The sequence below is a fragment of the Thrips palmi genome, unplaced genomic scaffold, assembly GCF_012932325.1.
Source record: "Thrips palmi isolate BJ-2018 unplaced genomic scaffold, TpBJ-2018v1 HiC_scaffold_12, whole genome shotgun sequence".
Classification (NCBI taxonomy): domain Eukaryota; kingdom Metazoa; phylum Arthropoda; class Insecta; order Thysanoptera; family Thripidae; genus Thrips; species Thrips palmi.
The window spans coordinates 10,126,486-10,141,474 of NW_023144623.1; the positions used below are offsets into that span (position 1 = coordinate 10,126,486).

Below are 14,989 nucleotides of genomic sequence, written 5' to 3' on the forward strand. Positions count from 1 at the left end.
GTCACCTAATGAAGCCATATTTCCATGCCATACATGATGCCAATACATGCTGTGAGACACCAAAGTCCCAGTGGCGACACAAACACAAGAAATATAAAGAAAAGAAAAATCCAGTTACCAACTATAGGGATAAAACTTCGATCAGACAAATAGAACGTTTGATAAAAGAAGTGCATTCTCTTAACAAATGCAGTATTATACTAATTGTTGGCGCATCTTTTCATTTCAATTTAGTTTTCTGGCGCATCTTTTAGTTTTTTCTTTAAATTTTTGGCGCATCTTTTGAATGTTTATCTTTTTTCCTTTTTTTGGTGGTTGGCGCATCTTTTAAAGCACTTGTCATTTGCTACTTTCAAACTTCATGCTGCTATGTCGTATCATGCCTCTGGAAAGTAAATGTTGGCGCATCTTTACTCCATTGCAAAGTTACCGTGGCGCATCTTTTCTTCATCAGAAATTCAATATTGGCGCATCTTTCTCCATTTGTAAGTAGTGATTGGCGCATCTTTCCTAGTTCTTTCCGAACGTATTTTTAAACAATCTTTGGGCACTAGAAGTTCATTTCCTTCAGTAGTTCCTTCATTCTAAGGAGTTTCAGACATAAGCATCATCTAGGCATGGTCCTAGAAGATTAAACAGAGCCAAGTCAATAACCAGAAATGACCAATAAAGATCACTACAGGATACTCACATGAACAAAAATGTCATGAATTTCTTTGAGACAAGAAATGTGGGGCAAAAGTTCAGCTCAACCATCTTCTTAGTTTCAAAAAAGCATTGCAAAATTAAGATGTATTCATGCTACGTACTCATAATACACGCACCATATGAATGGCTGCGCACACACACACACTTAAGGTTCAGAAGGCTTGCGTAGACAAAAAACATTGTGATCATGTTTTCATGTCTTCATGAGCCAAGGGCCTGACCTTTTTTCGACATGCTTATCCTAAAGAAAACCACTTGCATAAATGCTGGGTTTATTCTGGCTGGAGGCACACTTCTCACAGAGAGCAATCTCTTACATTTTAAAATCAGAAATTACTAACTCTTGAGCCTTAAAACAGACTGCTTGTATAGCCAATTCTGAGAAAGACTGTAGAAGCTGCGACTTACGTTCTGAAAAAATTAAACACAGAACGCTCCGACACTAAGTACTTCCTGAGCAAATACAGCACAACACAGAAGTCTTAAAGTCTTCACCCACCATGTGCCTCGAGACGGCTTTGTCCAGCACGCTTCTACCCTCTCTCTCTCTCCAATCCAGGACAGGTTCAATGTGTGTTCCGTAAAGAGACCAACAGGAGACAAACTCACAGGTTGGAACTTCCACATGCAACAACAGCAGCATCTCCTCATCTCAGAGCATATGGTATGCGGCATCTCGCTTTTGCACCCTGGCCACACAGCAGTGGTGAGTCAGCCTTGACCACCACACCCACAGCCAAGACAGGGGCCACGCTGGAGACCAGCAGTGGCAACGCTCTAGGCTCCACAGTGACTCTCCCAAAAGGTGTCCGTCTGCGTGTATGCGTGCGAGCGTTACCACGCACCCTGCCCTGACTGTGGACACACTGAGGGCCGTGCTCGGATCACCCGTCGTCTGGTCTGGTCTCGTCGCCTTCCGCGTAGTGACGTGGTGCGACGTGTCGTCTTGATGCATGGGCCTGAAAGCATACAGCTTTTGCCTTCTCACCTGCCTGGATGGACCTGGCTAAGACCTGGCTGAGACCTGGCTGGGCATGTCGTGTGTCCTCGCTCAGCGTGTCTGCCAAAAGAAAGGACCCATCTAGACCACAAGCTGCCAAAGGAGTCAAGTCAATTCAAGGGTCAAAATGGACATTTACCAGCGGTAGCACTGGGGGAAGCAGCAGTCCTTCGACCTCCTTTGTCCAGCATGTCTGAAAGATCAGATTCACAAAGGCCCCACAAAGTGGCTCCAATGCCTTCATTTACCAATAATCCACAACAGATAAACTCTGTGCTTATCTCTCCACCAAGATTAAAGGTAAACAGTGCATTGCAGTAACTTGGTTTTAGTAACCATACACAATTTGCAGCATTTGTGTCATTTCAGCTCACAGCACTTGGCTTCTTTCCACACAGCGATTTTGTTCAATTCTTGATGCAGCATCTCAGCTCATTAGAAATACCACATTTCATAAAGGTATAAGCAGCCATCAACGCATGCTCTTGGGCATAAAATGCAGCCAGCATTAGCCCGTATCTCACTGGGCAACTGCCCATAGTACAATTCAGTACTAAGATGATTGATTTATGATGATTTCATACTGTTTCAACTTGCACAAGTGTTTTTCATTTTGAAGATATTTCAGCATTATTGCTACTTCAACAAAACCTGTCGCATCTTACTTTTGTAAACAATATCATGTACTGATTTTTAGACATCTCTCCAAATTCAAATGCTTTCAGCATGTGCAGGATTTTTGCAACTACAATTAAATCTCATTCTCAACAGAGATGAAAATCCACCATTTGCTTTCCAAAACTGGAAATAATGGAAAATGTTACTATCTACCTGTATAACACATCCCAACAGTCAGTTAACATTGAACCTCTGCATAACTTCAATAAAAATAAGAACATAAATTCAGTGAGATGATACAGTTCAGTTATACATTACTCCATTGTAGAAAAAGATATCCATTATGCCTTTTGCCATCTGGTTAAATTATCAGAGTATTCTGTTATTTATCCATATACCTGCTGGCCTTCAAAATCTTAACTTGTTGGCGTAACTGATAGTCTATCACATCCTTACTATAGGATTTATCAGTACAGTTGAATGCCACTTTTAAAAATCTCCTGAAATTTGGCACAACACAAGCAGCCCCACTTGTGTAGGAGAAAACAGCTCAAGGAGATAACTATGTACCAACTTGCTTCCTAGATGAACACCGCCTACCCTCCAGCTGGTGAGATACCGTAATGGAGACCATTATCCACGAACCACTAACAGAAGCCACAGAACATTGGCCAGCGGGTGACTGACCATGAAGCAAGTTCCTCAACCTGCAACTTGACAAAGGCACAAACTCCCTGGCACACACAAGTGCCTAAAACGAAGAGAAACGAGAAAATACAACCACAAGGTCACCTCTAATGGCGAAACAATAGTGTCTGTTGCCCATGAAGCTGCATTTGAACGCACTCTCCAGCTCGAATTGTGATTAACTGCGCAGTCTCAGAAACAATTGTTATGCACCCTACCCCAATTCCATTGGGGATTCAATGGATTATAACAAAATTGAGGGCAAACCTTACTGCAAAACCTTCAGACTGCAGCGCCAACAGAGAATCTGAGACACAACACAAGTAACCACCACCCACTAGGGGGTGACAAAGGTTAGCGATGTTTAAACCTCACAAAGGAGGCTCAAACTTACAAGAAAATGGAGGTTAAACTCCCTCACTTAATTTCAAGTAGACCATCATTTGATAATTGATTGAGGAAATGTGTCACCTGCTGTTAAAATAAACCGAGCAGCACACGACTAGACTCTCTCACAGGTTCCAAAGGCACACCAAACGGGATTTTCCTGCACATTTTCAAAAAACCACCCTCCTTCCATTATGGCCACTACCCCACTTCGGGGGAGCAAACAAATCAAATTCTTTTCCACAGGAAAAATTCTGCCAAACCTGCATTAACTTACAAGCAGCCAGCAATTCCCACTACTGAATAATGCCAAGAGGAAGAAAGAACTTCTATATTTCCATTGATAATGTCTCGTGTTCAAATCCTGGTCTAAATGATCAAACAGTAAAACATAAACTGTAAGTACACAAGAACACACAAGTTACTGCATTCTGTATAAATACATCAAACTTCCTGATCATATGAGAGTGCAAGATGTTGCTGGCAGGAAGGCCTTGACACAAATCACTGCTACTTTGAAGGAACTCAAATGGAACATGGAACCTTATCCTGCAGCATGAGAAAAAACATTTGAAGATATAAGCTAGTGGCTTATTAAATGTGTGTAAAGTTGGCTTGAGGAACGATACACAAGAATAAATATTGCGATTGTCGATAACTGTTGTTCAGTTGAAAGTAGATCGAAGAATGTGGAGTATGTAGCCTGATGATCGAAGGACAGGAGCTGACATATGCGATGGAGATGATGACGATAACGCTTTGGAACTGTGCTCTCAAACGGCCGGGATAATCATTCACTCTCGACAAATTTTCTCTCCAGCCTGTATGGACATTTGTGAAGAGCACACACCCTCACGAGTTGATAAAATTAAGGCGATAACCTTTGTCTGACAGGCAGCCCGTATTCCTTGGCGCAGTGGGACCTTTCAGGATACCACTTCGGATGCGACTGAATCTTCGATTAATCCCAACTTGGTTACTCTTCAAGCAGGATAAGTTGAATAAATGGAACCTCTAATGTTGACTGCAAGCAGACTGGTGGGTTACTTCTAACCCCTCCCAACCCAGGTAACTAATACAGCATGTCATGCTTACAAACCATAACATGGTATAGAGCAATAAATGTTCGAGAACGGGGACTGATACCAATATTTGCGGCATGTTGCACTGCTTGGAGCATCTGATGAGTAAAATATGGAAGACGCATTCAAACGATTGTGATTTGTGATGACAGCGCTCGAATTTCGGTCTTCAGAAATTTGCCCAGATGAATTTGGAAGGGCAGTCTCCACAACCCGTCTCGCTGGTATGACTTGGAGATGAACTCAAAGCGGACGGCTTACTCGGATACACGGCTATGTCTACAACACCAAAATGGGGGAAAAGTATCACTAGCCAGGTAAGGGCTGGACATAAGAAAAAATTAAGAATATTTCTTGTATCCACAAGAAGCCCAGTCAAGCCAGCAAATCTCTCATAATCTGCTGAGTTGAAGCCATAGTATGTGATGTCCAGACTTGTAGCCTTTCTTCCTTAGGTGCAAGTACGTTGGACAAACAGCTCCTCCTGGGGCTTGAAATTGTTCAGAATTTAGAAGGGGCAGGTCTTGAAGCCTGATCGAATATTTTTCAAATCCACGCATGTTTCATAGCCATAATTGTAGAGTAATAACCGCTCGAACATTCCAAAGGTCGCTCAGTGGTACGATTCCTATTCCGGTCATGGGTCACCCTTCCGAATGTCTCTCATCTATACACGAATCCTGAAATGCATCAGTGACAGAAGATCTTTTAAAAAATGACACTTAACTGTTCAACAAACCTTCTTAAAATGTGAAAATAGAGAAAGGTTTCAGAAACAAGCAAACTAAAGCCCACCTGTTAGTGCTACGTTGAGCAGCTTTTCATCGCAAGAATGCTCCCAGGTTCAAAGGAGGGAGGGAGGGCTTTGGTACCCCTCATCTCTTTCTCCTCTAACGTAACGATCCATCCCTGAGGTTTACCAGCCATGGTGCATCTATCTACTTAAACCTCCTTCATTCAACGGCATGGGTCAATTGCACCCATGTACAGCATTCGCTTAGTCCATGACAGACTAACGCTGGCAGCCTTTGCTGATTGAACTGCCAATTCGTGACTGAACAACTATCAGTCGACAGTCCACCACGGACTGTTCAAGGATTTCATGGATTGTAAGGCTGCCTTTCGATACACGCCATGGATAGACACTCAGCCCACACAACTGCAGAAGACCATCCGGAGCCGAAGATCAGCCCGGTCAGGACTGCAGCCAGCTGGTATCTGCTGCTCAGAATTCAAAATATTAAGTCCACACGGGACTTCCAAATCCAGTCAAGGCGATTGAACTAGATTCCTTGATACAAATATGCTGAATGAAGCATCAATGTTACTTCACCAACTTCTAGAGACTCGGCGAACTCTTGACTATCAGACTTTAAAGATCCCACGCAGCTTCCAGGCAATGTGTGCTCAGAAGCAAAGGATGAGATGAATCCAACTGACAGCAGGACTTGCATCTACGGCAGCAGTGGGGGCTCAGGGTCAGGTGAGTAGTCTCTTTTCGCACTAGATGACCACCGCAGAAGGACCGGGATATGCTGGGATGGTGAACATCGTGGCCGAGTGGGGACGGAGGACCAAGCTCTCATACTTGGATTCCACTCACTCTCGCAAAGCCAGTCACCGATTGTCATGGACTTGGAGGCGGCTGAAGTAGCATCTGCCAGCATAAGGGTAACAGTAGTGTACAGGTCATGTTCACAAGCAAGCTTCCACTTCAAGACAAGTCCTGGACATGAGCAATTCAGGAGGTGCCTGAAGGTGAAGCGGACTTTAATCATGCCAAATTTGTTAATCAGATGTTGATACAAATTGATCAGCAGGCAGTCTTTGGTTGAAGTGGTGTCCAAGAACTAAGAAGCGCAGCTTTGTTGAGATAGCTGAGATTTCCTCTGCTGCCCTTGAGTGTGTGACATTTCATGTTCGCTAATCCAGGTAAAACAAAAGGTCTGAAAGACATAAGAGCAATTACTCAACACCATGTCAAGCTAGACCAAATTTGGTGAATGAGGGGCATCATTCTTCAAACCACACTTACTTGCATATGTATGGATTCCGATGTATTTCTTGTATTTGTTTAGGTACATTTCACTGCTGTTCCCAAGAGGCAAAGAGTCCATGGGAGAACATGACGAATTGAGTGACTACCAAAGACTTGACATAATGATCAGGAAGATGTCCAAGCTGGTTCAGCCCATGCCAGCTCCAGAACAAGGATTTCGCGTTCACCTCCTCGTCGCCCCAATGCGAAGCAAGTGGACGGTTGAGGCTTGAGGAACACAAACATTCATCATCAGAACAAATAAAATTGAGAGAATTGAAAGACAATGTTCTGTACTCTAAACCAAAAAGAAAAAAAACAAAACAAAAAAACAATGCTACTTTAAGGAACTATTCAGCGACAATCTTGGATGTCGGACCAGAAGGGCTGAAGGCAGTCCCAGAACGCATTGCCACCCAGCAAGGACACAGGGAACAGCAGGTACCGTAATAATGTGTAGAATCAGGGCACAGCCTGCGAGTACAAACACTTAACCTACCCACAACCCTACCCCAAGGATAACACAACACAACTTTGGTAACTTTCATATTTATTCTGACAGAATAATACTCATTACAGTAAGGCTCAACTTCCAAACAACCCACACTACAGAGCGCACCACCAAAAACAATCAAGCCATGGAAATATTGGCCATTTAGATTCCTATCAGTTGTTATCAGAACAACGAATCATGGTACTCACTTCAACTATCATTGGAGACCATCTGCCCAAGTGCAGCCATCGCAGCCATCGGACCAGGAGTCATGTCTTCCAAGATGTCCAGATTGATGATAGACACTGACAAGCGCACTTCCAGAGATAACTGCATAGACTAGTTGGTGCTAAATAGAGGCACTGACATATGAATCGAGCCGCACATCAAAGAGGCCGTCGAATTTTCCTCACACAGACCAATGTGTGACAACCAAGTCTAAAAGAACTTTGCAAGCCAAAGTAGCCAAAAACCTCAGATGTATCACCAACTGATGTCATTACACACCCACCTCAGGTCAGTACACTTGGCAGTGTCCATTCCAAGCCTGGCTTCATCCATTAGGACCGACACGGCTGCCTGGCCCAACAGCGTGGTGGTCTGGTCTGACTGTGGTAGGTTGGGAACTCTGGTGCCTCATCATGGGATTTCCTTCTTATTGGAGACTGTAATGGAAAAACAATCACGAATAACAACAGATCCCAAAATCAAATACAAAATTCAGCTTGTTGAACACAACATCAGCTTACACAACAATGTACCAAAGCAAATAGCACACCAAGATATTCACGTGAGATCAATATAATCATAGATTTTCAGTCTTAAAACTTAACAAATTTGACCAGAATATATGAGCAATTCAAGCTCCAATCTCAAGCTTTACAAACTCTTGAATTATTTATATAAAGATTAATCACAGCACATAAGTTTAAGCTGACAGAGCAGCTATGGAAGTATTGACATAATGGCCCAAATTAAAAATAGCCGACTATCGGTGAAGGGGAGTTTTCACTTCCCCCAGCTGGAGCATGAAAGAATGCAGAGAGTCCAGCCCTAAATCTTTCTCTCTCCAGACATCAGAATCACATTTGTACTTTTCGTCAGAGACACCTAGACAAGACTTTACTTCGAGCCACTTGCGAAGTCTCTGCTGTTGCTTGGCTTTCAGTTCTTCCTGAGCGCGAGTCAAAACATTCGTGAGAATGGCTTCAACTCTCAGATCGCGCCTCGGACGCTTTTTCAAACACACTTTCTTGGTGCGGAACTTTGAAATTAATTTCACCAGCTCCTCGGTGGGCCCCTGGGGGCAAGGGACTCTGCGATCGATCGAGGCCACCATATTGCAGTTGGAATGCTCGGGGCTCGGGGCAGGGCAGCGTAGGACTACTAGGGTCGGTGGATCTAGGCTTGGCGAATGATAAAGCTAGCGCAAACAGCCTAGATACCGTACCTAGCTCCGGGAAGGGGAGGACGGATGTAGAATCTTCTTCCAATCCAATAGGTCCAAGAAAGAGAAAGCGCAGTCCACGACTACGACGCAGATGAACAGCGGGCCGACGTGCTTGGGTTCTCGTTGCGACTCAAAATGGCGTGAAAGTAGTGCGAGACGGCTTATATACGCGTCGCCGACGCCAGGAAGTGTGTCACTCCGCCACGGGTCGAGAAAATAGTGCTTCCGTCTGGCGGTGATAAATCGCTTGGGAAGCAGGGGAGACGCGAAACCTCGCGTCGAAAGTCTGATCGTGCTGTAAGATTGAATTTGATATAGAAACGCAGACAGTGACGACAATATTCCTGGCTCGGGTCGAGATGTCGATCACAAAGACCAGCGGAGGCACACCCCGCTATGCGTGTGCGGCGGCCTTCCCAGGCTGTGACTAAACTTGTGACGCATCGTCTCACCCCACCTCGCCACTCCCCGCCACTCCACGCCACTCCAAGCCCATACTGTTTTGCCCATTCTCCCTACCCCTTTCCCCTCAATCCTTTGGAAATAATCCACTTTCACTGATTTAAGTTTTCCATGAGCAGCAGCGGCCGAACTTAGCAGTGCAGATGCCCTGTTTGTGACGGATTTCGGCCAGAGGGCCATAGGGCTCTAGGCCATCCCGACGTTTCCTGGAGTCAACCTGAATGGCCTCGGAAATGGACGATGATATCAAAAAATGTATCACACACGCGAGGTTTGGCAGACCTAGCTCTTGCCCAGGACGAGCATGCTCTTGTGCAGTCGGAAAGCTACATCCGGACTCTGTGGTTTTCTTTGACAAAGAATTGTTGCGTCATTGGGGATCGTCCGTAAAATGCTTCCCCCCCCCCAAAAGCTAAGCAACACCCTTTGCCTCTTTGCCAGGTTCTGCGCACAATAACATGTTGCTCCTATGTACACGAACTTCGCGAGTCTGCGACGTAAATGTCACGTTCGCCGTTATCAGTGATGTGGCCCTCTCTGCCTTTTCGTGCTGGCGATCAACACGGTGTAGCCACGTAGTAGTCACGGGCCAGAAGCACCCAGAGACAAACACGCACCATAACACAACGGCGGAAATACCCCACCTCCACCCGCACCTTTTCTAATTTGGACCTCTTTGGAACTGTGCCACGTTTATGAGAGGCGGCTGCGCGTTCCTCTCGCGAAGGGAGCGTCTTTGTTTTCTGGACGGTCCCTCCTTCAGGGACGGCCCCCCAGCACCTTCAGTCGTGGGACCAGCCGTCTAGCAGCCGTTGCAAGAGGAGAGGAAAAGGGGGGCGAGGACGGGGGGGGGGGGGGGGTTGCAAGCCTCCAGTGGTGCAAGCGAGGAGGACAACCACCCTACCCTCTTGAAGGGTCGGGCTCCCCTGTTCCCGTCCAGGAGAAGAAGGGGAAGGGGGATGTCATGGGCGTGCAGCAGCGTGCAGCAAGGGTGCAACCGTCGAACCGCATGACATGAACATGTTGGACCCGTTGTCAACCCACTCCAGCGCAAGTACGTGTTGCGCTTTGGGGGGGGGGGGGAGGCTGGTGTGAAAATGAGCTGAACCCGATTTGGTGATGTGAGCCCATGTGCGCCTGAGCGCCAAAATTTGCACTGCGCGGCTGCTCGATGGGTTGCCTATCAGCAGGCGCGCTGCTCGCCGCGAGCACATGGCACGCATGGGCCTACGTGACCTTGAGAACGAACACCACGTCGGAAGAACCAGTCCGAGGAAAACATGAGCCACCAAAATGAGAGGCGAGCCACAAGATAGCCGTCCCTATCCCACTTTGCACGTTTTCTGTTTGAACTTAGAGGGCCTTGGGGGCCATGCCCTGCCGCACTGCCTAGGGCACTGCCAGCCCCGGACTGCCTCGCTGCCACGCTGTCTCGCCCCGCTGACCTGATTTACGAACGTGCCCGCGCGTACCAGGAGCGAGTAGAGGTTTGGCTCCGAAACAAGCCGTTGCCCCCCAAGCCCGTTTCCAGGGCCGGGCGCGCAGGGCGCGCAGGGCGGCTAGGCCGACCGACTGCCTGATGGAAGCATCCCCTTGCCGACTTCGTATCCAGACGCAGCCCCAAGGGGTGGCCCTCTGGGGTGGCCCTCTGGGGTGGCCCTCTGGGGTGGCCCTCGGCTCCCTCGGCTGCCCTCGGCCTGACAGCCGAGTTCATCGGGGCTGCGCTGCCTGGCGCTGCACGCAACAGCAGCGACGGGGCGCAGACGGCCTGGACGGCCTAGACGGAGCGAAAGGCAAAAGCAGGCCGAACCCGAACAGAGTCATCTCGGCGTTTCCCCGGGACAGGACGGGACGGGACGGCGACCCCGCGTCGCTCCGAAGCGCGGCATGACAGAGTGCCGCCCGCAGCACCTCAGCCGGCGACTCCAAGACCACTACTCTGGCAGGTCACTGCACTCTTAGAAAATGTAAGGTGGCGAAGCTGGAAACTTCTGTCGAAATAACGCGATCGTAAGCCCGTTTTCTTCCTTGTCCGGTGTTTCGCTCCAACCAAGCGAGGACCGCCATAGACTGTTTCCGGCTTTCCAGCTTTGACTTCCGGTTTGATTGTCACTTGTTGATCACCGAAGAGAAAGTGTTTCGGTTCATGCTGCTCGCCGTATGAATGATTATTGTCTTGCTTTCTGCAGAGAGGATTCTTTCGTTTCTTTTGTTTCTCGTGAGACAAATAAATGTAGGTTTTGATTCATTATCATTTCAGAATAACTCAGTAAGAGCAGACCGCTAGCAGAAGTCATACGTGCAAGAGCAATGCAAAACTTTTGATTTTGAACTAGTCTAAAACGAATGAACAGTAAGCCTCGCACTCTTGCATTAATTTAATCGTTATTTGAAAATATCAAAATCAACATTCAAAAGGCGCTTTTGTCCATTTTTATTGATGTGAGACATTTTTTAAAATTTGTTATGTTGGTAAACGCTTTGTTGTCATTTGTAGTTCGACCAATCAGAGCCCAGCCACTGGCAGTTGGAGGGAACGGTTTACGTGAGACGGTACACACTCGTAAGTTCAAATCCGGAGCCCTCCATCGGCCTGAAGGAAGAAGCGTGGTGCTCTGTCCCGAGTCAATAACTGAAAATGTCGAAGATGGACGATGGAAAGGAAATACCCAAAATTATTGTGGACCCAGGGACAAGAACATCATATGAGAAAGGAAGCTTCTTTGGAAAGGTTTGTAGCAGAGAGGACTTATTTCCTCCGCCGGTCGTGTAGCCGTTAGACCGAATGCCTAAGGGCGTTTACCAAAGGATTGCCTTTAGTCGGTGGTTCCGACCTTCAGACGGAATCACAGGACGCCTCTCCAAGATGAAGCGCCCGGAGTGTTTTCAGAAGGATCTTGCATTCATGGCGTGTGTATTTGATGCAATGTCAGACCTCTTGATGCGGTCTTCTAACCAATGATGTTGTGTCAAATATTCGGTTTGGGTGAGGTTTTTAGGCTTTGACTTCATTCTTTACCTTTGCCTGCAGCGTCCCTGACATTAAACTTTAATAGTGCGTGTAATTTTAACTTTGTGTACTCTTAAATCTTCCTGAATGTATTCTTGTTTGCTTCGAAGTTGACTGTCATACATTGTAGCCACATTCCTGTCGGTTCCCATGCTATTTTCTCTAATTTAATGTTTTGCTTTTCTTAGGGTGGGTTTGCCAAATGTTATGAAATCAAGCAAATTGGAACAAGCAGAGTATATGCTGGCAAGATCATTCCGAAAAAATTAATGACGAAACACAACCAGCGAGAGAAGATAACTCAGGAAATCTCCATTCACCGCAGTTTGAATCACAAGCATGTTGTTGGCTTCCATGGTTTCTTTGAAGATGACCTTAACATATATATCGTCCTGGAACTGTGCCGAAAAAGAGTAAGGACTTCTTTGTTTACATTTGTTATATAAGGTACTGCTGATGTTCTATATTCTTTGTCTTATGTGCTTTCAGTCAATGATGGAACTTCACAAACGTCGCAAGGCACTTACTGAACCTGAAACAAGATACTACCTTAAACAGATTCTTGAAGGAGTGCTTTATTTACATAATTGCCACATTATCCACAGAGATTTGAAATTGGGAAATTTGTTCCTGAATGATAACATGGAAGTTAAAATTGGAGACTTTGGTCTTGCAGCAAAACTAGAGTTTGATGGTGAGAGGAAGAAGTAAGTTCAATTCAAATTATAGGGTTTCCTATGTTGCTTGTGCTATCAATTTTATGAATATTTTCATTGATGGTTTTAACTTGCAGGACATTGTGTGGAACTCCAAACTACATCGCTCCAGAAATTCTTCAAAAGAGAGGTCACAGCTATGAAGTTGATGTTTGGTCCATTGGTTGCATTATGTAAGTACTTTTTATCAAACTTCATGGAGTACAGTACTCAACCTGCAACAGGTGTTCTAATTTGATTCTACTCTTCTTTGCAGGTACACATTACTTGTTGGCAAACCTCCATTTGAAACTAGTTCTTTGAAGGAAACTTATGGGCGAATCAAGAGATGTGAATATGTGATTCCCCCTAATCTGAAAAAGTCTGCATCATCACTAATCAGCAAAATGCTGCAGCCAGATCCAAAAGCCAGACCTAGAGTTGAGGAACTTCTGAAAAATAGTTTCTTTACTTCAGGTTTGTTCTGCTGTAAAGTCATGTTTTTTAAGGGTGTGAACTCTGCATGGATTGTTATTTATTGTAAATGTTCTGTTTCTTCAAACTGTAGGATATTTACCACAGCAGCTTCCTGTCTCCTGTCTTACTACTGCTCCTAGATTTGACACCTTGGAGAACAAGAATCTGCTTTTACGCAAACCTCTTATTGAAGTCAATGGTTGGTGTCATTTTAACAGGTCTAATGTTGCTCTTTGAAAGTGTTTGTTATAATTCTTTTCCCCTTTCTTAATAGGTGGTGAAATTCTAGCAAGTCCAACTGGCAGGAAGAGAGGGGATGGTGGCAATCCTCGTGAAAGTATGCCAGCTGCTGGAGGAAGAACAGTTGCCTGCACATCATTCAATTTCCGTGAACACCTTAACTCATTGCGGACTCAGCTTTCAGAGCTGCTGAAGACTCATCCAGGGAGAAAGGATATCATTGATTCTGGTAGGCCTCAAGACTTGAACCTTAGCTTGTCACTGATTTTTGAATGGTTTTTAATTTGTCAATATAACTGTGTTTTCAGATGATATGTCTGATCCTGCTGCATCACCCTTTGTTTGGGTCAGCAAGTGGGTTGATTACTCAGATAAATATGGGTTTGGATATCAGCTGTGCGATGAGGGTGTTGGTGTTATGTTTAATGACACAACCAAGCTTATCATGTTACCCAACGGGAAGTAAGTACAACATGCCAATTGACAGTGAAGTACTGTTGGTAATGACAAACTTTAATGCCAAAAATTTACTTTGCCCCAGGGATGTACATTACATTGACAGAGATGGGTCTGAAAATTACTACACTGAAGTAAGCTTCCCCTCAGTGCTGGAGAAAAAGATGAAACTTCTCACTTATTTCCGCCGTTATATGAACGAACATCTGGTTAAAGCTGGAGGAGCCATTGCACCTCGGGAGTGCGATTCCTTGTCTCGCATTCCTTACTTGCACACCTGGTTCCGCACACCCTCAGCTGTAGTAATGCATCTGACAAATGGAACATTGCAGGTAGGTGCTTCAATGATACAACTGTTTCACATGCTATTTTTTAGTGTGATGAGAGTTCCTCATTTTGTAATATCTGTATTGCAGGTCAACTTCCTTGATCATACGAAAATCATAATGTGTCCTTTAATGGGTGCTGTAACATATCACGATCTGGAGAAGAACATCCGTACATTTAGGTTTTCTTCCATGCAGAAGACTGGTTGCAGTTTACAACTTGCTCAAAGTTTGCAATATGCCCTTGAAAAGATTAACAAGATGATAAGTTAATTCAGAACTGGATACCTGGCTGTGATTCCTCATTCTCTTAAAACAAACCTAAATCAGAGGCTAAGGTTCTCCAAATTTTTGTCCCTGGGGAGGACTTTATTTTTTAAAAACTGAAATAACAATGTTTTATGTAAAAATGTATTGATTGGGGACTCTTGTGTATTGAGGTATATTATTCCACTTTATTTAACTCCCTGATTTTTTAACTACAGCACACCCTTGTCAGGTTTTATGTATTTGAAGCTACGTATGTTCACCTCTTAATTGAGACTTTTGTTCATAGTAGGAGTATTTGATACTTTGTTTAAATCACTGCCTTTGACTAAGTAAAAGATAATAAGTATTTAACTGATGGTAAGTATTCAGTTTGTTTCTCCAACAGGATTAACAAACTCCATTAGAGTATTACAAAATCAATTCCTGCACTGTGTGCTATTAGTGTATTTTTGTATCTTTGATGTGATAGTGTATTTGGTTTGTACCAAACAACTTTAGATTGATACTTTTGTTTAGAACCCCTTTTTTATCGAATTCAATATTTTTATCCTCGAGTGTTTGAACCCTTTAAAAGATTTGCTAGTGACTCT

The 14,989-nt window shown here is 44.9% G+C and overlaps 2 protein-coding genes and 1 long non-coding RNA gene across 3 annotated transcripts; 1 reads left to right on the forward strand and 2 right to left on the reverse strand.

The window, feature by feature from the left end:
* Positions 1-7,053: 7,053 nt before the first annotated feature.
* Positions 7,054-8,618, reverse strand: LOC117640209. The gene is made up of 2 exons (XR_004587409.1): positions 8,464-8,618; positions 7,054-7,678 (listed from the first exon to the last, which is right to left on the reverse strand). It is a non-coding gene; the product is annotated as an uncharacterized LOC117640209 (long non-coding RNA).
* Positions 7,935-8,457, reverse strand: LOC117640208. The gene has a single exon (XM_034376528.1). It carries the CDS (start codon positions 8,350-8,352, stop codon positions 8,002-8,004), a length of 351 nt encoding a protein of 116 aa, XP_034232419.1. The 5' UTR covers positions 8,353-8,457; the 3' UTR covers positions 7,935-8,001.
* Positions 8,619-11,439: 2,821 nt separating the features above from the next.
* On the forward strand, positions 11,440-14,750 carry LOC117639967 (serine/threonine-protein kinase PLK1). Its single transcript, XM_034376081.1, has 10 exons — positions 11,440-11,656; positions 12,124-12,348; positions 12,425-12,642; positions 12,729-12,824; positions 12,908-13,107; positions 13,199-13,306; positions 13,382-13,576; positions 13,656-13,809; positions 13,889-14,135; positions 14,220-14,750. The coding sequence occupies exons 1-10, from the start codon at positions 11,564-11,566 to the stop codon at positions 14,400-14,402; spliced, it is 1,719 nt and encodes a 572-aa protein (XP_034231972.1). The 5' UTR covers positions 11,440-11,563; the 3' UTR covers positions 14,403-14,750.
* Positions 14,751-14,989: the final 239 nt, after the last annotated feature.